This window comes from Peromyscus californicus, unplaced genomic scaffold (assembly GCF_007827085.1).
Source record: "Peromyscus californicus insignis strain IS unplaced genomic scaffold, ASM782708v3 Scaffold_4__1_contigs__length_199733344, whole genome shotgun sequence".
Classification (NCBI taxonomy): Eukaryota; Metazoa; Chordata; class Mammalia; order Rodentia; family Cricetidae; genus Peromyscus; species Peromyscus californicus.
In genome coordinates this window covers 83,493,128-83,521,101 of record NW_026294562.1, presented here as the reverse complement: position 1 = coordinate 83,521,101, position 27,974 = coordinate 83,493,128, and the positions used below count along the sequence as shown (strand labels likewise).

Sequence of the window (27,974 nt, the reverse complement as noted above, 5' to 3'; positions counted from 1 at the left end):
CATCCCTTTCCCAGGAGGAAACATCATTACCACATTGACTCCAACTGAAAGTGACTTCAAATTTAGGGCAATCTTTATTTTCAAAGTAGAGGAAATATTTTAAATTTCAAAAACGTAATCCATCATACAAAAACATTCTGTCCCTTGACCCTTGAGGAATGAGACAACCCTTGCCTCTCTCAGCTTTCTAGTGCTGAATGAAGTTGGAGTTAGATAACTATAATTAAAATTCATCTGTTCTCCTAGCAGCCCCCTCAGGCCAGCTCTTCAACAGCCTGCAATATGACTGACCTACCATCCCGAGAGTTATGGGTTTGGATCCTAACCATCTTTCTATCTCACGTGACTGATGATCTTATTTGGAATGATACAGTCCTAGCTATCAGTTCATTCTGTTTATCTACATATTGGAAAAAGTTATATTTCTTTCTTTAAAAAATACCTTTAGTGACCTACTTTGAGTAGGAGTGTATTTTCTCACCGGCTCTATTCCCATGCACTTACTCTTTCTGGACACTTGGGTAGCTTGCTCATCTCAGAATTTACTGGGCACTGTGAAGAAATTGAAACTAAAGTTTTCTGGAATACCTCTATTTCATTCTCTGAGGCTTGCCACATTCAGGGAAAGTCACAGGTCCTAAATCAAGGCATTTGTTTCTAGCAAAGAGGCAGAGAAGCCAGACCATACACATTAAGACTCAAAAAGCCACTTAGAGCCTAAAGCTCCATGAGAGAGGCAGGAAAGAATACCTCAGGAATTTGATGTTTTTGTCTCCCTCTGGATTTTCTGGCGAGAAACAAGGGATGGAAATTCCTTGGACATAATCATGTGGCTGGAACTATAGTCTCTTCCAGGAGTCTGCATCAGAAGAGCCAAGTCCTTGGCTAGGAGGCAGCATGTGGCCATGGAACACACACGGATTCAAGAGCCAGAGGACCTCCACCTGGTGTGCAATGGCAAGAGCTGTGTGGTACTCTTAGGCAGACTCTTTCCTCTCCCTGAGCAACCAGATGGTGGGGACAGTTATTCCCAGCCCCTGAGTGTGAGCAAATTAGCCAAAAGTTTGGGCACAAAACCTGCAAACAACAGGCATACAACAAATAGGCTACCCCAAGACGGAGAGATGAGGGAGGTTAGCCCACCCATGTGACCGATAGAAAAGCAGCTGAAGCTTCTCTGGAAACCGTAGTTTAGTGGAGTGCTTCCTAGAGTGATTAAGGCCATGGGCTCAGTCCTTGGCACCAAGCAGTCACTGAAGTTCTGCCACTGACTGACTGGAACCTAATTAGCACCAGTAAAGTAGAAGTGATGATAATCCTTACCACCTAAGGTTGCTGTAAAGTGTGTGGTTAAAATAAATTAAGCAAAGGCTGGAGTGGCTCCACGGTTAAGAGCACTGGTTTGCTCCTGCAGAGGACCTGGGTTCAGTTCTCAGAGCGCGTATAGCGGCTCACAACTCTTTGTAACTCTATTTCCAGAGATCTAATGCCCTCTTCGGACCTTCTTGGGCACCTGTTCTCACATATACATACCCACATTCAGACCCATACACACCAAAAGTCTTAATAAAATATACCAAGAGCCTTAAAAAAAAAAAAAAAAAACAGAATTCAAGCTCTTCTAAACCTCGGATGGGGCCTTGAGGGCTGTACAAGTGTGTCAGTCAGGGGAAGTGGTGACTGAAATTCTGTGACAGTTACAGCAAAGCGCAAGGTAAAGAAAGTAACCCCAAGCAAGCGTAAGTCAAATGACCACAAGTCTAGGTGGAAAGTCACACTACCTGTGTTCCAATTTAGTAGCTATCTGATTTGGGGGTATTACCTCTCTTCTCATGGTTTCTGCAGCCATTACATGGTGATAGAAACAATAATAACCTGTTCTATAGGGTTGCTGTGAAATGTTCAGCTCTATTGATGTAACCATTGCATCATCATCATCACCTTCATACACGTAACTCAGGAAAGAAAGGCTATGTTGTAATGGAGACTGAAATGCCATTACATTACTCCCAGTTTTGAGACACCCGCCATCAGTTATCCAGTTGGCACAATGAAGCCACGCCTCGGTTTATCCAGTGCTTCTGGGGCATGTCTGTCGGAAGTTCAATGGACAGGACATAGTTGGTAGAGTGGCCAGTGGTAGAGAGGGTGCCCCTCCGGGCACTTGTCTTATACACTGGACACACGTAAATGTCCTGATGCAGGAATAATGAACTGTCCCCAGGTTTCAGCCAAATGATGGGCAATGGGTCATAGAGGATTTTGGGGAGAGATTCTCCAATCTGCATCATTTTCCTGTCCCAACGGGCACCTTCAAGGAAAAGCCCTTTGATGTAGGCCCCATCTTCTGGGCTGTTCTCCATAGCCGTTTCTTGTGTAGTTACCTGAAAGAATGGAAAGCTGTGAGTTTCATAATCTGTTAGTTTCCCTGCACGTGGTAAGAATAGGAACCACCTGGCTGCCAGGTCCACCTCTCCTTAGAGCTGGGGCTTCTGTGATGGATCTTATCAGATGTGAGCCAAGTCTGGTTCCTAGGCAGCTGCCTGCAGTTATATGTGGTGGGCACAGAGAATGCAATAAAGTAGGAGTCAGAAGGCCACATCGACTGTAGTGTCTCCCTTTGGAGACGCTTTATATCTAGGAAATAAAAGGTTAGATTCTGAATCAGGGCAAGTTGATGAAACAGTTTTGGGGTGAGAGGGGAAGTAGAGGAATAAATTTTTGATGTACTTTTAAAAAAACAGTTTCTGTGGTTTAGAGACTTGCCCTAAGAACCAGCTCATTTCAGAATACCTGAAAATGCAAGGGGCTGACTCTGATGAGCTGGTGTGCTGGTTAGTTTTAAGTGTCAACCATGCCTCAGTGAGGGGTTGCTACGCTGGCCTGGCCTGTGAGCATGTCTGTGAGGGACTGTCTTGTCTTAATTGAGGTGGGAAGGCCACTGAACATATGCAGCACCATTTCATGGGCTGAGTCCTGGACTGCATAAGAGTAGAGAATGCCTCAAACTCAGAGATCCACCTGCCTCTGCCTCTGCCTCTGCCCTCTGCCCTCTGCCCTCTGCCCTCTGCCCTCTGGCCTCTGGCCTCTGGCCTCTGCCTCTGCCTTTGCCTCTGCCTCTGCCTCCCGAGTGCTGGGAGTAGTTTGAGGCCAGCCCGGTCTGTAAAGTGAGTTCCAGGGCAGCCAGGGCTACATAGAGAAAATCTGACTTGTGGGGGAAAAAAAGAGTAGCAAAGGATCTGAGTACTAGCAAGCAGGCAAGGATCCATGTGTTTCTCTCTGCACTTGACTGTGGATATGATGCCTGTCATAAGTCAGAGGTGCTGGCCGGGCGGTGGTGGCGCACGCCTTTAATCCCAGTACTTGGGAGGCAGAGGCAGATGGATCTCTGTGAGTTCAAGGCCAGCCTGGTCTCCAAAGCGAGTACCAGGAAAGGCGCAAAGCTACACAGAGAAACCCTGTCTTGAAAAAAACCAAAAAAAAAATAAGTCAGAGGTGCTCATCCTGTCGGTGGAGACCCCTTCTGGGGGCAGGGGGTTGTCAAACAACTCTTTCACAGTGGTCACCTAAGACCATCAGAAAACACAGATATTTACATTGCGATTCATAACAGTAGCAAAATTGCAGTTATTAAGTAGCAACAAAAATAATTTTATGGTTGGGGGTCACTACAACATGAGGTACTGTATTAAAGTGTCACAGCATCAGGAAGGCTGAAAAGCACTGCCTTAAGCTCCTGCCTTGACTTCCCTACAAAGCTGCTGTTGCTCAGGGTGTTTTGTCACAGCAACAGCAATGGTAGAGAGGTGATTCCTTGGATTCCTCCCTGTAAAGCCAAAAATGGTCTAAGGACAGTAGGGAGTGATGGAGATCATGATGGACCAAAGGGTTACAAGCTCCATTCATCATTATTCTAAATCTTTTTTTTTTGTTGTTGTTGTTGTGAATGGAATGGTTTTTCCATTTATAAGGGCCATCCAAAGACAATAGCATTCTTCCAAGTAAAGATGCACGATGGGGGGACGGGAATATTTTCATTTTCCTGCCATGATGGTTGTAGTAGGTAGCTGTTCCAGCTTTGACCAGGAAGTACTACCCTCACTAAGGCTTCCGGTAACTGTCAAGCCTATGAGGAGCCCTTAAGACCCGAGATCTGGATATGCCGGCTCTCTTGGTTCCTGGATCCTGGACGCTGGAGGTAGACTGAGCAGAGTTCTCCAGAGAACACCACTGGACCGCACTTCACCTCTCCTGGACCCTGTAACCTATCCCTTTACTTGTAAGTTACCCCCAAAAATAAACCTCCCCTTTAACTACATAGAGTTGCCTTAATACTTCCATCAATAGATGGTGACAGAATTTTCCCTGGGGAAGATGAATTTTTTAAACATGTATTTATTATTGTGGTGTGTGTGTGTGTGTGTGTGTGCGCGCGCGCACACGAATGTGTATGAATGTGAATATCAAAGGCCAACTTTGCAGAGTCGGTTCTCTCCTCTTACATTCATTTGGTCTCCAGGGATCAAACAGGTTACCAGGTTTGCGTGCAGGCCCCTTTATCTGCTGAGCCATCTCACTGGCACCAAATTCCTTTCTCTGTGTACAGGAACAAAGGCTTGGGAGTGCGGTGATTATGTCAAAAATGACTCTGGAGCCACTGTAAGCCCTGCTAACTTCTTTCCTTGTTCCACTTCAGAAGCATTTGTCCCACCACACAACCAAGTGTTTGCAGGTAGAAGGAAATGAGCAAAACCATTTTCTTAGGTTGATCCCCTGAGCTGTCCCAATTCACAAGATCCCTACCTCAAATTCAAATCCGATGTGGTCAATGGGGATGGTGTATTTCCTGGCATAATTCTGAGACACTCCCGTCAAAAAAGACTGTGTAAAGTAGAATCCAGAGATCCAAAAGACCACAGGGGGCCCTTTCATGATCCATTCCTGTAGAGCCATAGAAATCAAAATTGAGAATCTACACTTCATCAATAATAGGTTAAATCAAGGTGAGCGTGGGACTGGAGAGATGACTCAGTGGTGAAGAGCATTTGATGCCCCTGCATAGGACCAGAGGTTAATTCCTAACACCCATGTCAGGTAGCTCACAACCATCTGCGGGGGTCCAGTTCCGTCTTCAGGCACCTGCACACACGTGGGCATAACAGACAGACACTGACACACACACACACACACACACACACACACACACACACGTAATAAATCCTTTTTTCCCTTTTTTTCTTTCTCTTTTTCTTTCTTCCTTCCTTCCTTTCTTCTTTCTTTCTTTCTTTCTTCTTCAAGATAAGGTTTCTTTGTGTAGCTCTGGCTGTCCTGAAACTCACTCTGTAGACCAGGCTAGCCTTGAACTCAGAAATCCACCTGCCTCTGCCTCCCAAATATGGGAATTAAAGCATGTGCCACCTCCGCTGGCAACGTTTTACGTGTATGGGGTTTTTGACTGCGAGTATATCCATCTGTGTCCCACACACACATGACTGGTGCTTGCAGAGTCTGGAGAAGGTGTCAGATTCCCTGGCACTGGAGTAACTGACTATTGTGAGCCACTATGTGGGTATTAAGCATTGAATCTGAATCGCCTGGAAGAGCAACTGGTGTTCTTAACCTCTGAGCCATCTCTCCAGCCCAATAAAATACATCTTAAAAGAACTAAGAGGAGTATGGAAATAAGCCTCATAAAAACAAAAACAAAAACAATACTCTTTGCTTTTTCATTTTTCTTGCAGCAGAGTCCTCTTTGGCTTGCACGTTCCTACTTTTGAAATAAAGGTACAAACGACAGATCTCTCCTCTAAGCATGGGTGCCAAGCTGATGCTGGAAACACAACAGGGAGCAGTAAAGACCACAGTCGGGCAATGCCTGTCTCCTCTGTACTGAGCAACAGCTGCCATCCCCATCAAAAGTGGCCTTGCAGTGATGCCGATGCTGGTCCATTGCTCAGGCCTTCCACGTCTTGCAGGACAAACATCTAGATTTATTCCCCCACCCCTAGTCTGGGCTTTTTTGTTAGTGTGTTTTTCTTTTGTTTTCTCATACTAGAGGTTGAATTTAGACCTCAAAAATGCTAAGCAAGTGCTCTACCATAGAGCTATAGCCCAGCCCCTATGTGTAAAAATCCAATGTCTATGTACCAGCTCAAAAAACTTCACATTACTAAACAGTCTTAATAAGTATATCCATTGGCCAGTTATGTCCCCTAGGCCTCCAGCTTATGACATTTTTTCTAGTTTTTACTCCTACCTCTATAGATTAATATCTCCAAGGACTCCGAAAAGTCTCTCCCTCCCCACTGACCCAGGTCTAGAAAGGCCATTCCCAAATACCCAACCCAGGGTGCTACACAGCTGCCAGCCCTCCTTCCCAACTTCTGTTCTGCTATCTCAGAATGTCATCTCCACCTGAGTGAGCACACCAGCTATCCAATTACCCAGACTCCCAGGTACCTGGAAGAAGGCCAGGCGGGCCAATAGGTCAGCCACGTAGCCCCCCAGTGGCTTCAGTGATGGGTAGGATTTGGCTGCCCACATGGCTGGCACTTTACCCACAAGCATACTACTGAAGACATCCTCCAGCTCTGAGGACATTAGGACTTGCCCTTTGATGGCCCGGCCAAGATCAATAAGGCTTCTGCGAACCACTTTGGTCAGCCTGCAAGGATAAAGGAGCAGGTTGAGCCTGGCCTTGCAGGGGTCCCTTTTGCCCAAGCACACCAAATGTGCTTTTATCTTTTACCTTTTATCTTTCTCCCCTTTCAGAGTCAGTGATAAAGAGGAAAATTCAATCACCCATAACATTGCCACCTAAAAATAACATTCATGTATATCTTTCTTGTTTTCTTTAGAAGTCATATTTTAATAAAGTCATTCTGTATCACCTTTTTGGAATCTGTCTTTCTTTCTTAGCACATTATGAAATCTTTCCAATTCAATGAGTCCTGCCTCAGCCTCTCAAGTGCTGGAACTGCAGGCATGTACCACTACAACACAGTTCTGAACTGTCCTGTTGCTGTTTTGTGTGTATGTGATGCATGCACTTGTGAGTGTGCACACGTGTAGAACCCAGAGGTGGATTTCGGGTGTCTTCCTCTATCACTCTCCACCTTATATTTTTCAGACAGGGTCTCTCACTAAACCTGGAGCTCATTGATTGCCTAGACTACCTGGTCATTGAGCACAGGAATTCTCTGCTTCCCTGTGCTGGTATTACAGCTGTCTATCACCAGGCCCAGCTTCTGTGGGTACTGAGAATCCAAACATCGGTCTCCATACCAGCAAAGAAAGCACTTTACCACTGAGCTATCTCCCCAGCCCCAAATTATCCCCCCTCCTCCGCCCCCGGAGCTGAGGACCGAACCCAGGGCCTTGCACTTACTAGGCAAGCGCTCTACCACTGAGCTAAATCCCCAACCCTGTTTTTGTTTTCTCAAGACAAGGTTTTTCTGTAACAGCCCTGGCTGTCCTAGAATTCACTTTGTAGACCAGGCTTGTAGATCTCAAACGAACAGAGATCTGCCTGCCTCTGCCTCCTGAATGCTGGGATTAAAGGTGTACGCCACCACGCCCAGCTAAATTGTCCTTTTCAGTGACTGTACAACATTCTATTTTATTCAACTATTTCCCTACCATTGAAATAGTTTTAAGCTGGGCGTGGGGGCACACATCTTTAATCCATGGACTCTGGAGGCAGAGGCAGGTGTATCTCTGTGAGCTCAAAGCCAGCCTGGTCTACAGAGTGAGTTCCAGGCAACCAGGGCTACATAATGAGATACTGTAGAAAGGAAGAAATAACAAAGGAGGAAGGAGAGAAAGAGAGAGAGAGAGAGAGAGAGAGAGAGAGAGAGAGAGAGAGAGAGAGAAAGGAAGAGAGAAAGAAAGATTATTTGTAGGTTGTTATCATTTATAAACAACATTGCTAGAAAAGTCCATTTCTATCTGCTTTTGTGTGAATTTCTAATTACTTACTTAGTAATAGGTTTTTGATAAAAGAATGTCTATGGTTTAGGACTTTTAATCCACATTGCCAAAGTTGTTCTTTTTACAGACTATGAGGTTTATACCTGAGAAAGGGCAGCTGAAGGGCAACCTGCAAATAAGCAAGACCACCTGCCTCTGTCTGCCTCTTTCTGACCTCTCCATTCTGAGGCCTGGCTCAGCCCGGAGGAGTTCAGTTGAGTGTAAAAAAAAAAAAAACCTGCCACCAGGGCTTGTAGAATCTCAACCCAATGGGGAAGAGGATGAGCAAGTGCAGAATTTCATAGCAGGAGGAATTCAAGATTCAGATCAGATGCATGTGCTTGCTGAGGAGGCAAGAATAAAACTGTTGCCTGAGGGACTGTATCACAGATCTCTAGTACACCGAAAAGACATAATTACAGTTTTCCTATTGTCTTGTGCTATTCCGTTCTTGCAACTATAACCTCTGTTAAGTTCAAGGGGATTTTTTTTGGTGTTATTGTTTTTTTAAAGATTTATTTATTTATTATGTATACAGTGCTCTGTCTGCATGTGTGCCTGCAAGCCAGAAGAGGGAACCAGATCTCATTAGGGATGGTTGTGAGCCACCATGTGGTTGCTGGGACTTGAACTCAGGACCTCTGGAAGAGCAGCCAGTGTTCTTAACCTCTGAGCCATCTCTCCAGCCCCTAGTTCAAGGTTTTAATACCTAAAGAATTGCCCCAGAAGACGCAAGTCACAGACCCCTAAGTCAGAAGCTAAACTGTCACCTAACCATTTTGGACTTCCCCTGCCACTGGATAACTACATGGAAACAGGTAGTGGGGGAGGATGCTAGGATCCTATTGAAGATGGGGATTTGTTATTGCCTGGTCTCTGCTATGAGAACAGCCCCTGATGAAGGCCAGTGTAAATCCTGGCAACCATCAAGGAATGGCCCCAGTGGTCTGAGGGGAGACTGAAACATGAAAGGGAAGGCACTAGAGCTGGTGTCTGGATCAATGAGGACTTGGCGCATCTTGCTGAGTTTTCTCATCTGTAAAGTAGTGGTAGAAATGAATAATGTCATGTCACACTAATTGTGTAGGGTTCTAATGAGAACTATGAGTAGTGTTTGGAGCCATACCTGACACCAGAGGCTCATTCAAAATAGCTCTGACCACTTCTTCCGCTATTAGCTATGCTTGGTATTGATTTGAACTTGATAGAATCATGGGAATGAAGGAGAGCGAAGTGGGAGTAATTTAATACATGGCCATCACATGCTGGGGTCACTCTATTTTATAGCTCTCCCCTCGGGTAGGACAAACAGCTTTCTCTGCACAGCAGTATCTTATCAAGGGTCCTTTTTAGTTATTACCCCACAGGCTCCAACTTTCAAGAGCCAAGCAAGATCATTAGGCCCACCTGTTGAATCTGATGAGTTCCTGCCTTAGGACGGTATTCATAGACTCCTCATAGACCACAGGGTACAACTTCATTACCTCCTCCAGGTTAAAGTCACTGGGAAGCTTGGACAGTATATCCTGGGCCAGCTCTTCAACCACTTCCTTTAAGTACAGACAAGAGAGAGGGAATGAGAAGTAATGCCAGCAGACAGGGGGCTTTATTTGGGGACACTTGATGTAAGCATTGGCCCTTCCCAAGAACTCTGCCACAGAAACTAGTTCTGCCTTTGAGGGGAAGGAGGACACCCATCAACTCACCATCCTTGCAGAGGACATCACTCCTTTGTCCAGAATGTGAAAATAATGAGTAATAATGACAGCCCTGTCCTTGCAGCTGTGGCCAGACAGGGCATCCTTCATTAGTCAGGTAGCCCCAGGGCAGCACAGAACACTGGCCCTATCGTCAAGGTCATCCCCAGTGAGAATCCCCCACAGCTCTCGTAGTTGGGAGCTCTTTCTCAATGCCAGTGACACTTGGGAAGGTAGTAGGTCAATCTTTACTATTGAGCAAGACAAGCCTGTGGCACAGGGATTAGCCAAGTAGGGAAGGGGACAAACCCAGTGGACCAAAGAGGACAGACTGTGAATATGGCAGAGCCAAAGAGCTCCCCTACCCAGTGGGGCTGGTTGACTGAAAATTACTTCCTTTCCTACCCCTTTATTAGGACACCAACCAGGCTGGTGACCATACCAATTACCACTTAGAGTAAATGAACCCAGTCATCAAGGTTCAAACATGACAAGTGTTGGATGTGAGGCAGCTCAGAAGGAGCAGGGAGAGAGAGAGAGAGAGAGAGAGGAGGAGAGAGAGAGAGAGAGAGAGAGAGAGAGAGAGAGAGAGAGAGAGTCACAGAGTTGGACAGAAGACACATTTCTGAGTCTGGCTCACCCATTGACTTCATGAAGAACACGAAGCTGGCTGGTCACTTCTCTCAAGACTCACTTGAGAGGAGGTTTTTTGGGTTTTTGGTGGTGGTGGTGGTTTTTTGGTTTTTGGGTTTTTGGTCACTTATACACTGAATAGTATAGTCTTGGCCAGTGCTTCACAAAGTCTGTACTGGGACTTCTAGAAGAACCGTGGTTGTCTCCAGAGCACAGACTAAACAATGATCAGTTACATGGTGGGGAAATGACTCTTCTCAAGTTTTGATGTCTTTCTCTTTCCGTTCCTTTCAAACAGAAGGCCTCATATTGGTGCTAATTTGACAATTCTGTAACCCTCACAGATCCCTCCCTCCCTTTAACAAGAAGCCAGCAAAGCCTCAGTGCTAGGACTTTGGCTAGCAATATCACTCAGGAAGAACTTAAAACATAGTTTGTCTTCTTTCCTTCTGTCCCAATCACAACTTAATGGAAATTATATTAGGTCTCCACTTATGGTTTTGACTTGCAATTGTTAAATATTTCTAAGCAAAAGTACATTTAGTTATAGGGAGTATATGATATAGAAAAATTCATGATTTTTTTTTTTTTACAGAAATAACTGGCATTTTGGAACCTGCTTCTTTTGTGTTATGTGTTTGAGGACCTGGCAATAGGACCAAAAAGCCTTACCAATGACCATTAGCCATTTTTTAAAATATTTATTTATTTATTGTGTATCCAGTGTTCTGCCTGCATGTATCCCTACAGGGCAGAAAAGGGCGCCAGATCTCATTACAGATGGTTGTGAGCCACCATGTGGTTGCTGGGAATTGAACTCAGAATCTCTGGAAGAACAGCCAGTGCTCTTAACCGCGGAGCCATCTCTCCAGAGATATATGCCAGGTCTCCATGTTCCTGCCTTCCTGGTTACCACTCACAGTCTCAAAGGCCTACTAGATAGAAGCCTGGTTACCTGAGGGGACTTTCCACTCCCTCCTGACTGTCTTGGGAGGGTCAACAGCACTCCTTGGAAGAGTTGGTTCGTTTCCTGGTTGTCCTTGGTGATGTCAGCATTCTCATGGAGGCCGAATACTTCAGGGTGTGCTATGATGGGGAGGGTCCTGAGATAATCAATGTAGGTCTGGAAAGGAAATCTTCAATTGATACCAGTGTAGGGCCCCTGGGGTCCTACAGGCGACTCAGCGTGGCTAAAGCCATCTCAAAAAGAAATCTCATTGTGTTAGTAGAGTAGCTCTACCTCCACTTCATAGCCAGGACAGTGAGTAAACCCCAGGCTATTCCTTGGACTGCTTTCTGGAGAGTATCAGAGCAGGTAGGCTTAGCATTTTCCTTCCTACCTTTGGCCTTCTCTCTGTTCCTAAGTAACTGACTTTAGAATTACGTAGATCTGAGTCTGGGTCCTAGTTCAATTGCAAACTAATTGTAACCTGGAGCCAGTCACCTAAAATCCCAATTCTGTTATCTGTAGATGGGGAGACAGACAAGCTCATAAAGAAGGCTCATAGCGGGAAGAGTAGCGTGTTTTGCATGGTTCTTATTTTCATATTTCCTTTTATTTCCTTACCTGGTTGTTCTGTCTTTTCTCATTAGCCATTTTTTAAAATATTTATTTATTTATTGTGTATACAGTGTTCTGCCTGCATGTATCCCTACAGGGCAGAAAAGGGCACCAGATCTCATTACAGATGGTTGTGAGCCACCATGTGGTTGCTGGGAATTGAACTCAGGATCTCTGGAAGAACAGCCAGTGCTCTTAACCGCGGAGCCATCTCTCCAGCCCCTAGCTATTTTTTTTTTTAAAGATAGGGTCTTAATATGTAGGTCAAGCAGGCCTCATATCTAAAGTTCTGCTTTAGCTCACTGAGGGCTGGGACTATGGCTTTATGCCACCGTGCCCAGCTTCTCTGTTGTCACCTTTTTTCTTTGGCATTATGTTTTATCTTATTTTATTTTCTTCTTTTTGTTAGTATAATATTTTTTTACTGATTTGGAAATCTCACATAATGCACCCCAATCACCCTTACCTCCCATTCATCCCAGGTCTAGCCCCCCACCTTTTTAGCCTCTCCCCCCAAAAAAAGATTTTAAAAGATGTTCAACTTGTATTGTCCATATAGTCACTAGAGCATGGTCAAGCTCCCAGTGGTCAGCCCACCAAAGAAAAGTGAGTCCCTCCCCACCCACACCCCCAACAATTGTGGAGAGCTACACCCAGCATCCCCATCACAATTGTGATTCAAGAGTTCCCCTTGATGACTTCCTGTCTAGACTGCTACTCTTTCTCAGGGATGAAATGGGGAAGGGGTTGTCACAGAAGCCCTCCATATCTTTCCTTCTCAACTGATGTAGTTACCTTTTGAACCATTATTTGAGTTGCATTTATCAACCTGTTCACTACTAAGACTTTACCTATGTGTGTGTGTGTATAACATATGTGCATGTGTATGTGAGTGCAGGCATGTGTGTGTCATGGAGTGCATGTGGAGGTCAGATGACAACCTTGGGTGTTGGTCCTCAACTTTTACCCTCTTTGAGTCAGTCTGTTGTTCTTCATCACTATGTGCATCAGGCTAGCTGGCCCACAGGCTTCCAGGGATATTCCTATCTCTGCCTCCATCCTGCCATATGTGTGCTGGGATCGTAGGTATATGTACAACTTAGTATGTAGATTCTGGATGATCCAAACTCTGATCATTACACTTTCGTGTCATGGGAGCCATGAGCATCTCCCAATCCCCACAAGCCTTCATCTTAACTATGCCTTTCTCACCCCACCCACTACCCCAGATAGAATCCAAATCTTAAAGACCCTATCTGCCCCAAATACCCAGCATTCATCAAACAACGTCATCTCTCTTGAAGGCTTCATGGAATAGTAGGAACAGATTATGGACCCAAATAAGGAAGCCGAAGGCTGAATAGCTGGGCTTTCCTTGGAAATACTGTAGCCCCTAGCTTCAGTCTGAGAGCAAAAATAGGGTATCCTTTACCTGGTAGGTACCATGGGGAGGGATGTAATAAGTCTCTCCAGGAGCAACGTAGTAGGGCTCTGCTTCAATTTCCTTACAGTAGAATATGGACAGGAGGGACAGCAGGAGACGCCTGTCTTTGTCATCTGTCACTCTGCCTCCGTAATTACATTCCCCTGGGGACAACAGACAGCAGAAGGAGCTGAGCACAGAAAAGGTTGTCATGAACATGTGCATTAGCTTCGAGCATTGGTTTCTTCTAGCTAAGAAGTCCTGTTGGAGCTCAGGTGGTCCAAGAACACAGGGTTTCTGACACCATACTCAGCATGGTTGGAAAGGCTGTTTGTGTATCATGGTGGTTATCAAAAATAATACATGTTCCCCTTATCAAGAATTAAGAAAGAGAGTTTATCTGGAAGACGCTGATAGAATCATCAAAAATTTTACGAAAGATAACAATTCATGTTAAGGAATCTTCCAGACATTCCCCCCCCCCCCCCCCCCGCCTTGAGTATTTAAATGTGTATATATGAAATGTGATTTAAGCTAAAGACTTTGGAATGAAAGAGTCATGAGTTCTAATTCCATCCTGGTACTTAGTAGCTTTTTCTTAGGTCAGAAGCAGTGATAACTGCAGGACGATGTTTATAAAGCTGTGGATAAGAAGAGATGGCCCCTTAGAAATGCAGACTGTAGAAAGACGTTATCTTCTACACATACTCTTGGGAGGTATGACTTTCTCAACTCTAAGCCACCTCCTCCTCCTCAGCACCATGCTATGGGACCTGGATTTCTGTACTCAGATCTCTATAAAAAAGAATTAGATAATTTACCAAAGATGGTGGTGTATGCCTTTAATCCCAGCACTCAGGAGGCAGAAGCAGGTGGATCTCTGAGTTCAAGGCCAGCCTGGGCTACATTATGAGTTTCAGGACAACCAGAGCTGCACAGAGAGACTGTATCCCAAAAAAAATAAACACGCACATACAAGGGTACCCAGAAAGGTGGGCTTATTTCCAAGTTCAACCATTCCAAGAAAGGGAAATTATGATCAAATTTAAGGGGAAGGTAAGCGGCCTAAGTTGGAAGAGCCTCAGTGCCTAGGAGGTGGAGCCCAGACAGGTAGTTAAAGGCCTAGAAACTCATACTGAGTAAGGTAAGCCCTACACGAGCAGCTTCACTGGCCATCTGGATTTCTTAGACTCTCTCTGAGTGTCCCCAGGCCTTCAGCAAAGTTCAGTTGGAACACACTGCAGGCAGTTCCAGCTATAAGGAGCTTTCTATCAAACCTCAAACTACATACAGTATTAAAAAGAATGAGATAGTGGCCTTTGAACCAGGTAAGATGACGCATGTTTTTCACTTTGAAGGCTAAGGCAGGAAAATCACAAGTTCAATGTCAGCCTGTGTTGCATAGCAAGATCCAGTCTCATTACAAACAAACCCCTTCTCTCCAGCAAATAAACAAGAATAGCATCCTCCTGCTCCCATGCTCAGTGCTGGATATACCTGTAATCATGTACCAGGTCTCATCAAATGTCTTCACCAGTGAATTTTCCTGCTTGGGATATACTTACAGGCTCTGGGTTTTACATTGATTAAGGCATGTCCAGTTCTTTATAACTACATTTTTTTAATAATAAGTACACAGGCTCCTAGAAGGGCTAGGATGTACCTCAGTCCTCCTCTAAATTCCTTATTGTTCTTTCTACAGAGCTTACCAAGTTAAGAGTAGATGGCTTCAACCCATCTCACTTAACTTCTCTGAAGATGAAACCTGTGTCTTTAGCTAATATGGGTGGCAAATTCCAATGCTCACTCATATCTGGTGCCTGGTGGTTATTCTTTTTTCTATCCAGGTCCATAGGAAGGCTACCTGCTTCTGGGCTCCTTGGAGTTGGGTAGAGTCTTAATTGCTAGTGTGACAACACAAGCATATGTATCAAGATGACAGCAAATAACACTGGTAAAGCCTTTACTAATTGTGTACCCAATACATGAGTTTAACAGCAGAGACCTCTGTTGATGTGCATAGGAGTGAACAAGAAGTAGACCTTGGATGTAATTCACCCTTGAGATTCGGGGATGGTTTCCCTAGCCTAGGCTGCTTATGCTCAAGAGCACAGTTGGAAAGGGCTGTCCCCCCAAGCTGGCAGACACAGTGAAGGCAGGTTAATTTATGACCTCAGACAGTGTTCTACCAAGGCCATCTTCCAAGACAATTCTGCACTCATTCTATGGGTGTGGAATCCTGGGATAGCCTTCCCTGCAAAGCCCACTTCTCTGAAGTTTTTGTTTTGTTTTTTGTTTTTTTGTTTTTTTTTTTTTTTTTTTTGAGAAAGAGTTTCTCTGTGTAACAGCTCTAGTTGTCCTGGAACTCACTCTGTAGACCAGGCTGGCCTCGAACTCACAGAGATCCACTGGCCTCTATCTCCCGAGTGCTGGGATTAAAGGCCTGTGCCACCACCTCCCAGTTGAAGAAGTTCTTTTACCAAACCAAGACCCACTGTTTTGTCTTAGGGGCACTGAGTTAAAGTCAAGGTAGCACTGTATTACTGAACCACTCTAATGAAGGATTCTCAAGCTTTGCACTAACATGTTGCACTGGACAGTTCTGTGTTGTGTTGGGGGCTATCCTATGGACATTATAGAATGTTTAGCAACATCCTTGGCCTCTAGTCATTAGATGTGAGTAGCATTTCCCTCTTCGTTGTGAAAAACCAAAACACCTTCAGATATTGCTAAATATCCAAGGGGGTATGGCAGAAATGCCCAGAGTTCAGTATTCTACTCCAAGCCTTGGTCTCCTTCATTGCACAATGTGGTTACTAACCTGGAGATTTCCGTTGGTGTGTCTGGAGCATGAGCAAAAAGGCTGTGTTAGTACTTGGTAAGAGAATCTGGACACGTGTGATCTTGAAGATGCCACAGTCTTTCTACGTGTAGACCTTTGTCCATGTTACATCAGTTAATACAGCTCATTCTATTTTCTCTCCTGTCCCTAGGATTATATCGTGTATTCTTTGAGGGCAGCAAGCAAATTTATACTTCTGCATTCTTCCATATTGTGAACTAGTATGTATTAGGTGAGCAGGGTAAAAATCACTGAGGAATTGCTTTGATCCAAACAGCTTATACCACTCCCACTTCAAGATCCTATGTGGGAAATACTCCTCTTCCCATTTGTAAATCTCCTACTGAACTCTCACACCCAAACTCTTAAAACTTTTAGAAGTTTTCCAGGATTGTCTGCCCCTGCTCCAAGATGTAATCATCGCATTGGCTTTCTGTTTTAGAGATGTTTCTCTTTCCTAAAATTTTTAAAGAATTCTTACTTTATGTTCATGGATGTTTTGCCTGCATGTATGTCTATGCACCATATGTGTGCAGTGCTTGAGGAGGCCAGAAGAAGCCAATGGATCCCTGGAGCTGGAGTTACAGACAGGTGTTAGCCACCATATGGGTGCTGGGAATCAAACCCAGGTCCTGTGGAGGCAAGGGTCTCTGCAAGCATCAAATGATCCATGTGAGGTAAGGAGGAAGTGAGCCGGTGCTCATTCAAACTTCTGGAGTCTGACACCAAGCCAGATTATTTTAGACATATTTAAGTCCGTTACAATTTTGGACGAAAGTTTCCTGGTGACAATTATTCATATCCCATCTGCACAATAACGCTTCAGGTGTGAAAACTCTTACAAAGTACATGTGACCTCTACCATGAAGATGGGTCCTATAACTTAAGGACCTAAGATCTGGTCTGGTCCCTGACAGAGATAGCATAGAGGTTACAAAATACATTTGACATCTCCCCTATTGCCTGAGAAACAAAGATAAAAATAAAGGTCTAGGGAGGGAAAATCGGGGTAAATATTCTGGTGGATCTGGGTGAGGCCTGGGCCTACAGATAGCAAAGGTCACCAGGTCATTAACAACATCCCCTCCCAGCCTTCTGGTAGAAAACAGGTATACATTTCTTCCATTGAAAAGACAACTCTGTGTGATTAACATTCCTGGTTTCTCCCATGCTTATCTGTGAGCACTTGTGCCCTCTACAGTACTGAGAAAGAGCAGCATCTATTCAGCCCCTCTTTCTTTTACATGTGCATGTATGCGCATATATATGTGGAGGTCAGAGGTCAACCTCAGATATCATGCTTACTCAGGCACTGTCCTCCTTGTTTTGAGGTGACATCTCTCATTGGTCTGGTATTTGCCATTTACACTAGGCTGCTGGTTAGCAAACTCTAGCCGTCTGTCCATCTGTCTTTGCCTCTCTGGTCTTGGGATTACAAGCACATGCCAAAGCACCAAACTTTTTATGTGTGTTCTGGGTCTTTTTATGTGTGAACTCTCAGGTCTTCTTGTGTAGTAAGCACTTAATGGACCATACTATCTCCTCAGCCCATAAATGTTTCTATCAGTGTACTTAACGTTGTATCATTTATTTATTTACATTTTCTTAGACTGAGCCACCTGACCATGGAAGCCTGTATCTTAATTCTGGTTTTATTTTTTACTGTATCCAACATGACAACAAGCACTAGTAAAAAATGAGTGTTTTTTGAATGAATGAGGGAGGAGATGAGTAAGGAAGGAAGGAGCTGAAGAGCAAGAGCGTGGAAAATGGTACCAGACGATTAGGGCAGCAAAGCTCTGTCCATAAATACCTGTCAGGTAGGTCAGAGCTTCAAAGGGCACCTCCTTGTAATCATTGAGAAACATCTGGATCTGCCGCATGCTAATCCTCAGGTCAGATTCATTGAATTCATAGGGGATGTTCCAACCTGCAAGAGGCAGAGAATTACAGGCTCAGGAGCCGAGAGCTCTTAATCCCCACTCAGAGACTGAGCGTGGAAGGTAAGCATCATTGTGGATCAAGGGCCTCTTCCAGCCCTGTGAGCATCCAGCACCCAGCCAACCATTTGCCTTGATTTATTGCCAATATGGCAGCCATTCTGCCTGAGAAAACATCCATTCTAGAATTAGTTTCCTTATGGATTTCCCCATTTGTGAAGGAAGATGTTAACATCCTGGGATCTGTGAGACAGGATTTACTCAGCCTACCTGGGAGACTGTGGTAAAGCATGGTGTAGCACGAATCTTAAAAGTTCTTATTAATAAAATCAAATCTGGGCTGGGTATTGGGGTGAACGCTGGAAGATCAGAGAGACAGAACAAGCCACAGTTACCTCACCTTGCCAATTCCTCAGCTGATCCTGTTTCCTCAGACTGGATGCCTCTCAGCTGAACTGTGCTGCTCAAAAGCCTAAAAGCTTAACCAGCATCTAGTTCCTCATCCTCAAGCCTTAAATACCCTTCTGCTTTCTGCCATCAGTTCCTGGGATTAAAGGCATGAGTCACCATGCCTAGCTGTTTCCAGTGTGGCCTTGAACTCACAGAGATCCAGGCGGATCTCTGCCTCTGGAATACTAGGATTAAAGGCGTGTGTGCCACTATTTTCTGGCCTGTATATCTAGTGGCTGTTCTGTTCTCTGACCCCAGATAAGTTTATTAGGGTGTACAATATTTTGGGGAACACAATATCACCATAGCCTTGGGCTCCAAAAACAACATGTACAGCATAGCTGAGAGCAGGAGCTACGGCTGGGCAGCCAGTGGAGCTGGTCTGGAGGCTTCTTCCTGCACTCACGGAAGAACCGCATGGCCAGTCTTACAGAAACTGCCACTGAATTTTTTTCAATTCTAAAAAATTTTTATGTCATGTGCATGAGTGTTTTGCCTGCATATATGTCTGTGTACCATGTGTGTGCCTGGTACCTGCAGAGGTCAGAATTCTAGAGGCATTGGAACCCCTGGAATTGAAGTTACAGATTTGTGATCCGTCATGAGGGTGCTAGGAATCAAATCTGGGTCCTATGCAAGAGGAACAAACGCTACCAAACATTGAACCCTCTTTCCAGCCTCTTGCAAAGAAATTTAATTCCCTCCCAAACAATCAAATTCCAATTAAAAATGTAAATAAAACTCATATGCTGAAAAATGAACAATGGGATCATTGGTTTTGAGACAAATGTTTGCATAGATTTCTGGAGTTCTGGTGTGAGGAGGAGGATGGGGTAGAAGGGGGAAGATGGAGTGGGAGGAGGAGGATGGTATGGGGGGAGGATAGGGGTAGAAATGGGAGGGGTTTGATGAGGTCAGAGGGGGAGGGGTAAAAGAGGGAGCTAGGGGTGGGAGGGGGAGGATAATGCATGAAAGGCAGGCCCAGGGCTGTCCCCTCCTTTCCATCATCCAGGGACAGTCACAGGGCCTGTAGGGCTACCTGGGGTTGGAGGAAGGGAATCACCAAGAGGATGCAGAGGAGTCGGTGGGGCAGTTGGGGAAGGGAACAAACAAGAACAAAGCATGAGACATGTATGTGGAGATGCCATAATGAAACCCATTAATTACCGTGTATACTAACTTCAGAAATTACTTTCTTAAAAAAGAAGGAAAGGAAGAACCACAAAGAGCTACCACGAGGACAGTTTCTGCTAGGAGTCCCCACAGTGGTCCTTCCAAACCTGCTAAGCAGATCAAAAGCAGCCCATAGGTGAGACAGGCCATCCACCATGGAAGATATAGTGAGAGCAGTCCGATACTTTCCTAACAAGGTTAGTTACTCACTTACTAGTTACTTTCCATCGATAAGTCAGTGCATTATGATTTTTTAAAGTACAGGCAAGTGCCCGGGTGTATTTCTGTCTTTCCTAATTCTGCACATGTAAAGACAGTTAGCCCACATGCTGGAGGTTCCTTGGTGACAGCTCTGGAGAATGGAGATCACACCTAAAATGAATATGTTCCACTTATTATCTACCTCACTAGGTGGAGGTCTCCTAATTCTGGAACCTCACTTGTGTGTGTGTTCGTGTGTGTGCACACATGTAGAGGCAAGAGGTCCACGCGGGATGTTATTCCTCAGACGCCATCCACCTTACGTTTTTGAGATAAAGTCTCTTACTGGAACCTGGAGCTCCCTAGGCTGGCTGTCCGGCAAGCTCAGGTCATGTACTTCACCTCTCCAGCACTGAGATTGCAGATTACAGATGCATGCCACCATGTCAGCTGTTTGTGTAGGTGCTGGGATGGCACTCAGGTCCTTGTGTTCCCATCTCTGAGTACCACTCTTTCCCCATCCCCATGCCCCACACTGACTTGGTTATAAGGCTGCCAGATTTAGAGAGGAAAAAAAGGATAGTAAGTGAACATTGAATCTCAGGCAAATAGCAATTCATACTTAGCATAAATATTTGCTAAGTCATTCCTAGAGCATGTGGATTATCTTTTTGGCCATGCCATCTCAGGGCAAAGCTGTAGATTCCACCTGTGGTCCCTCCCCAGGTCACCTGGAGATGCTGTCTTACCTAGGGCTCCATAGTTCCTCCTCTCTTGGACAATAGCGTGGAAGAAGCAAAGTCCAAACAACAGTTTTTGCCACATAACTGGCTTTGTACAGCTTTGGAAGAACACAGGGTCTGAGATCGGGTCATTGAGGTAGGAACGAAGAAGGTTGGCCCTGAGCCCTTTCGGGGGCTCGTTGGTCATTTTGATCCCATTCTGGAGAATGCTGACAGGAAACTTCTCTGATGGATAGCTAGTTAGCCAGAGTCTGGAGATACAAAAGACCCAGCTTTCAGAGTGATGCAATAAGTTATATCGATAAATAATAACAAAAATAGTAGCTTCCACTATTAACCATTATCATAAATGACAATTATCACAAATTATCATAATATTTTAGACTTGGTAGGCTTACATAATACCTGCTCAAATAAACTAGACATAGATAATAAATGAATATTTATGAGCATTTTTCAATAAAACTTTATGTATGGACAACAAATTTGATTTTCATATAATTTCCATGTGTCATAAAATATTAATTTTTTTGGTTTTTTTCAGATATTTAAATATTAGATGGCAAGCCATATCAGAAATGCAACAGGCTGGATTTAGCTCACAAGCCAATCTTATTCCCTGGCCTGGAATAATTTGAAAGTGAGTTGAAAGCCTGCCTGGTTCTACTCCTCAGTCTATGAATGCAACTGCTACTTCTGTTTGACGAAAACTCCGTACAGCCCAGAAATACCGACTATAGGAGTAAGCAATGGCGCTAGACAACACGTAATTATTTTAAAAACAGTCTTGCTCGGTCTTATCTGGTGATTGAGCATGGGGCCCAGGACCCAGGCATAGCAGTGACTTGTCTAATGCTGTGCAGGTGACATGCTCTGGGCTGTTGCTTGTGAATGGAGGCTTATAGGCCAATGTGATTGCTAGAGGAGTCAATCTTAGGACAGGACATTGCATCTGTGTCTGAGGCTATGGGTCCTCAGGACCTCAGTGCAGAACTAAGGCGTTTGTGCCAGGAAGAGGCAGTGGGCATTCTAAGAGGTGACCCTGAGCCTGGGTTGGCTACAGAAAGACACCAGGTTCTGTGACTTCTCTCCAGTTCCTATGGTCCTGGGTTGGGCCTCACACTCCCACAGGAAGCACTCTGCTATCTAGGTGGGCTGGACAGCAGGGGCATGCACAGAGAGTCTGCTGGTGTGTGAGGCAGAGAAGGCTAACGGCATTGTAAATATGACTGAACACTGTTCATGCTGAGTGTAAAACTTCTGCCTCGAGACCTGTGTCAGTTCTGCTAAGCTTGAATCCATAGACAAGCCCATCTGAGTCACTACCCACAGCATTGTGTCTCTGTGCTGAACTCATCACTGAGGACAGGTCTTCCTGGGTGTCCCATGGGTAAGCCTGATTGGGTCCCCTGCATAGGACAATTGGGTCCCCTGCATAGGACAATGGTTCTCAACCTGTGAGTCTTGACCCCTCAGAGGGTCACATATCAGATACCCTGTGCACCACATATTTACATTATATTTCATAACAGTAACAAAATTACAGTTATGAAGTAGCAATGAGATATTTTTATGGTTGTGGGTCACCACAACATGAGGAACTGCATTAGGAAGGTTGAGAACCACTGGTATATGAGCTTGTCAAGACACCTGGTTTCATCTGTCTGATGCTGGTCATGAAGGACTGTGTGAGGGAATCTGTGCCAGTGAATCTGAGGCCACACACAGCATGCAGGACCTCCAGGTGGTCACTGGCCAGACACCAGACCTCCCTTTCTTGCTGTCCAGAACCATTCTTCCTCAACTACAGCAGTTGGTGGTAAAGCTCCTCATAGGGAGCATCATAGGAATTTCTGCCCATATATATATATACATGTTGGTGTCTGGTCCACAAGTTTCCCCTTAGAAAACAAGCCTACACTGTCCTCTCAACTCTGGCCTCTTCTTTTAGCCTCCAAGGATCATGTTGGTCCCCCATTCTAGACCCTGTGCAATTGCTGAATCTTCCAGGGACTATCTGCCAGGTGTCAGCTCTAAGGGATGATTGATCTCTACAGCACACAGCTCAAGGGTTTTGTCTGGCCTGAAGAGTTCCAAGTTAAGCATTCTAAGGTTGGAGTGAAAACATGTTCACCATCTGCAGGATCCCAGGGAAGGAGGGTTATGAGGTGTGACCTTTTCACTGCCCCATCCCTCTAACTATTGTTGGAGGGAGGACAGCTGGCTGGAGCTTGCCCAGAACTTCTCATTTTCACCAAAATTAAATCAGGAATTCTCTGGTAACTCTGGCCTCCTTTCTCCCAAACTGGCAGCACTCCTGCTGAGGACATCTGTTAAAGACCCTACTTTAACGCTTGCTGGCTTGTGATTTCAAACACAGGGACCCTAGCTGAGCCCTATAGAGGGGCGGAACCTTCAGGGTACAATGGTATTGTGCCATCCTACCCAACACAGGGACATGCCTTGGTGAATACCACATCACGTGATTGTTTTTTGTTTGTTTGTTTTGAGACATTTGTCTCACTATGTAGCTCTGGCTGTCCTGGAATTCACTATGTAGAACAGGCTGGCCTCAAACTCACACAGATCTGCCTACCTCTTTTCCTCCAGTGCTGGGATTAAAGACATGTGCCACCATGCCAGACATACCAGGCTCTTTTTAAAAAACTTTTATTTTATGTGCATTATTATTATTATTATTATTATTATTATTATTTATATGCATTTTCCTGCATGTCTGTGTGAGGATGCCAGATCCCCTGGAACTGGAGTTAAAGACAGGTGTGAGCTGCCATGAAGGTGCTGGGAGTTGAACCTGGATCCTCTGGGAATGCAGTCAGTGATCTTAACTGCTAACCCACCTCTCCAGCCCACATACCATGTGATTCTCAAGCTGCAACACCCCATAGCCTGCCCAGTGGTCTTTGCCTTGCAGCCTCCATGGCCCAGGCATTCCGTGTGCTCTCCTGGGAGAAGCAGCTGCAGGTGAGTGTGGGCCACATGTAGGTCTTTGTTGGGGACTTGACAAGACCATGTGGTCACCTTCCTTCTGGGCGCATCTGGCTTGCTGTCTCTGGAACACCTGGCTTGGTCCGGGCTATAGCCCACCAGTGAGCAGCAGGTTGACTCTAGATGGGGATATGCTATGGCCTCTTAAGCAGCTTGGATCCCACTTTGTCTCCTGTCTCAGTCTGAACTTTCCTGTCCCCAGGATCCAGGGCCCATGATGGCAGTAAAACCCCAAGAGGAAATTCAGAATGAAGTAGAAGGAAGAAAGGTGGCTCCTATGTCCCTGGACCAGGCCCTGGCCTGGCACAGCCCAGTCTGACCTGAACATCTTGTGAGGATGAACACCCCTGAACAAAAGCATTTTTAACATCTGAAGTCACACTCTGTTTTGACCTGTTCAGGCTTCTGTACCAAAACAAACGCCAGTGACATGTAACAACAAATGTTACTAAATCCTAAATGTTACTAAATCCTACTAAAATAAATAAAAAAAAAAACCCAAAGCCTTTCTGACAGTCAATCTATCTTTACCAACACACCTGTATCAAGTTTTCTAACAACTTCCTGCCCCGTATCTCCCAGACTCACAGGCTAACTTCTCGCTATTCTTCACTTTCAGAAATGCTGTCCTTTCTGACTGGAATGTCCTCTTGGAAAACTCCTATTCATGTTACAAAATCCCAGACTGTCATCAGTTCTTCAGATCTGCCCCAACACTCCTGCCCATTTTCTGTGCCCTGTGGTTCTTGTTCGGTTATAACCTGGCGGGCTACTTAGTTTTTACTGGCAGTGTGAAACAGCCTAGAGCTCTGGCAAGAGTGAACCTCAACTGAAGAATTGCCTCAATCAGACTGGCCTGTGGCTATGTCTGTAAGAGATTGTCTTGATTGATAATTGATATGGGAGCACCCTACTTCCACTGTGGGCTACTCCCATGGGGACCTAGGGTATATAGAAAAGCTGGCTGAACATGAGCCAGAGAGAGCAAGCCAATAAGCGATGTTCCCCCACAGCCTCTACTTTGGTTCCTGCCTCCAGGTTCCTGCCTAGAGTTCCTGTTTAGAATTCCTGCCCTGGCTTCTCTCCATGGTGAACTGTTACCTGGAAGTTTAAGCTGAAATAAAGCTTTCTTGTCCAAGTTACTTTTGGTCATGGTGTTTATCATAGCAACAGAAAAGCAAAGAATACTTGCCTGTAACACGATTCTCTTAGGAGCTTTCTCAAGGGCAGGAATGTCCCTTCCCTCTTTTTACTGTCAGCTATCAGAATGCTGTCTAGAGCTTGAGCTGGGTCCCAAGGGCCTTGCCCAGCTAGGGCAGCATCTCACCTGAAGTCTGTGTTGGTGTTCTCAGGGGTAATAACCTCCTCACAGATCTTCTCCAGTGTAGGCATCCAACTGGTAGCCAGGTGGCAGTTCTGTAGGACCACCCAGGTCCCTTCTTGGATGGCTTTGTGGATCATTTTGGCAGCAATAGGGCCTTGGCCTTGGCCAAGGGAGATGGTCTGTGTTCTGGTACCTCCCATGCCAATATCATCTGCAAACTTCAGCAGACCTGAGACCAGGAAGAAAGAAGTTTTTGAAAGAAGAGCCAGCTAAGACCAGATTAATAGTTATGATGCAAAAGGAGGGACACATTGACATTTTAGCTTTAGAAATAAATTCATTAGCCTCTGCTAATTTCTAAATCAGTATCTCTCTTTTTTTTTATACTCTTTCACAACTGAGACTTTATTGGTTGAGTACACAGACATTTCAATTCTTCAAACATGGACCCAAACTCTAATAGTCATACATTGTGTTCACGTACCCAAAAGAGCCATGTGTTGTTTCTCTTTGAACTTATTCCAGTGATGTTCCATCCTAAATAAGTATCTCATTTAGAGAAGTTTTAGAGATCTGGGAGGTCTGCAAATGGAGCAGCAATGACTCCTGTTTGGCATTTTCTCTAATAATAACACATTATTATTATTATTATTATTATTATTATTATTATTATTATTATTAATTTTATCATTATCATTCAGTGTTTCCTGCTATATAGTCCAGTCTAACTCAAGCCTGGGATCCTTCTCCCTCAGCCTCTCAAGTGCTGAGTTTACAAATCTGCCCCATGATGCCTGGCTTTAGCTTTGCACTCTTAAGGGACAGGAAGCTGCAACTAAGACTTCTGTATAAAGCTAAAATCCTCAATGGGCTGTGATTTCAGACTAAAAAGGCCAAAAATCTGGCTCCTAACTCATGGGAGCTATTGAACTGGAGCTGGAGTGGAAAAGTGAATAGATCTTCAGTGGGAAATCAAAACACCAAGCTCATTCCGCATGGAAATGAGGGGCATGAATCCACAGTAGTCTCTAGTTGGGGAGTCCCTAGCTGAGAAATTTCACATAAAATTAAATCCCTGGAGCATCAGTGTCTGCATGTGCAAACTTGTTCTGTTTGGGGGACACTTTTTAAAAACATAATTCTTTATTGATTATTGGAAGATTCACATCATGTACCCCAATCCCACTCGCCTCCTAGACTCTCCATCTCCGCCCCTCACCCCTGCAGTATGCCCCCATAAAATTAATATAAAAAATGAAACAAAATGAAGAAAAAACCCACCTTACTCCCCCATCTTTCCAACACCTCTTCGTTCAACCCAGTGCCATCGAGAGCTGCAGTTTGTCACGCAGTATACCCTTTCGTCCAATCAGCCCCACCCACAAAATTTTCATTGCAATGAGTCATTGGTCTGGTTCAAGGCCTCTGGCCTATGGGACACCATCATCACTGGACCCTCACTGAAACTCCTCTCGGACATCCTGCTGTTGCCATGAGTCATGGAGATCCTGCGGTTATTGTTCCGTAAGACCAGTTCCTTCATGAACTCCAGCAGGTCATAGATGGGGCAGATATTAGGGTAGGCCAACCCAAGGCCCAGGATGTGGGTCTCGGTGGCAGCTGGGCTGGTTGGTCTGGGCCACTGGAACTGCCCCCCCTTACGTGAGGGGCAGAGTCAGCTCTCCTAGGCCCATGCTCCCAAGCCTGTGGTAAAGGTTGGGGCCATCTCTTTTTGGGACATTCTTAAAACTCAATGAGGTTTCCACAAAGTTATAAATTTGGTTATGGAGAAGTCACTATAAAAGTATAAGCCACACCAGGAAGTCTATCTTTTATCATGATAAGGGATAGTCAGCACATAGAACAATCAGAATTAATACTCCAAGGATTAGGTATGATCTCTGAGTGAGCTAAATGATGCTCCTTCAACTCATACATTGAAGTACTAATCCCAGTTTCTCACAGTGTGACTGTGACTGGAGGTAGGTCTTTATAGAGGCAACTAGGTTAAAATAATATCTTTAAGGTAAACCCTAATCCAATATAACTGACAGACGTCCTTCGGAGAAGAAGTATATGAGAGCAGAGGCTAGGGGCGTGGCTGCACAGAGGGAAGACTGTGTGAAAGCAGAAGATGCCATCAATAAACCAAAGAGAACTAAGGATGGTTGTGCATGTCTGCAACCCCAATAGTCTGAAGGCTGAGGCAGAAGTATCCCAAACTTGGGGCTAGTCTGAGCTACATAGTGAGTTCTAAGGCAGCCTGGGCTAGAAAGACCCTTTCTTAAAAATAAACAAGCAGAGGCCTAGAGGGAATGGTTCAGCATTTAAGAGTACTTGTTGCTCTTCTAGAGGACCCAGGTTCAATTCCCTGCATCGACACAGCAGCTCATAACCGTCTGTAACTCTAGTCTCAGGGGATCCCATGTCCTCTTCTAGCCTCCTCGGGCACAGGCACTGCACACAGCCATGCATACAGGCAAAACATCCACAAACATAAAATAATATTTTAAAAAGGCAAACAAATATCATCTTAAACAAATTACATTACTTTAAAATAAAAACAGGCGCTGGACATGGTGGTGCACGCCTTTAATCCCAGCACTCGGGAGGCAGAGGCAGGTGGATCTCTGTGAGTTCAAGGCCAGCCTGGTCTACAAAGAGTTCCAGGATAGCCAGTGCTGTTACTCAGAGAAACTCTGTCTCGAAAAACCAAAACCAACCAACCAAACAAACAAACAAACAAAAAACATTTTAAAAGTAAAACAATGATCTAAAGAGAGAAGCCTTGAAAGAAATCACTCCAAACACCTTGGTCTCAGACTTGGAGCCTCTATAACTGCAAGAAAATAAGTTTTGTTGTTAACCCATCAGTTCATTGTACTTTTGTTACACAGCCTCAGCAAACAAGTAGTCTCAGGAAATTACCATGGAAGAAATACATCTGAAATTAAATAAAGATGGCATATTGGCCACAGTGAAACCCAGAATTCTATTATAAGTAATGTAC

General features: G+C 44.8%; 1 protein-coding gene across 1 annotated transcript in view; it reads right to left on the bottom strand.

Moving 5' to 3' along the window:
* Positions 1-45: 45 nt before the first annotated feature.
* Positions 46-27,974, bottom strand: part of Dnah3 (dynein axonemal heavy chain 3) — a 173,785-nt gene continuing 145,856 nt past the window's right edge. The window contains 9 exon segments of the mRNA XM_052711765.1: positions 46-2,384; positions 4,804-4,941; positions 6,460-6,664; positions 9,376-9,518; positions 11,254-11,421; positions 13,292-13,446; positions 17,938-18,054; positions 20,638-20,882; positions 24,968-25,193. Coding sequence (XP_052567725.1) covers positions 2,031-2,384; positions 4,804-4,941; positions 6,460-6,664; positions 9,376-9,518; positions 11,254-11,421; positions 13,292-13,446; positions 17,938-18,054; positions 20,638-20,882; positions 24,968-25,193 — 1,751 coding nt within the window. The 3' untranslated portion in view covers positions 46-2,030.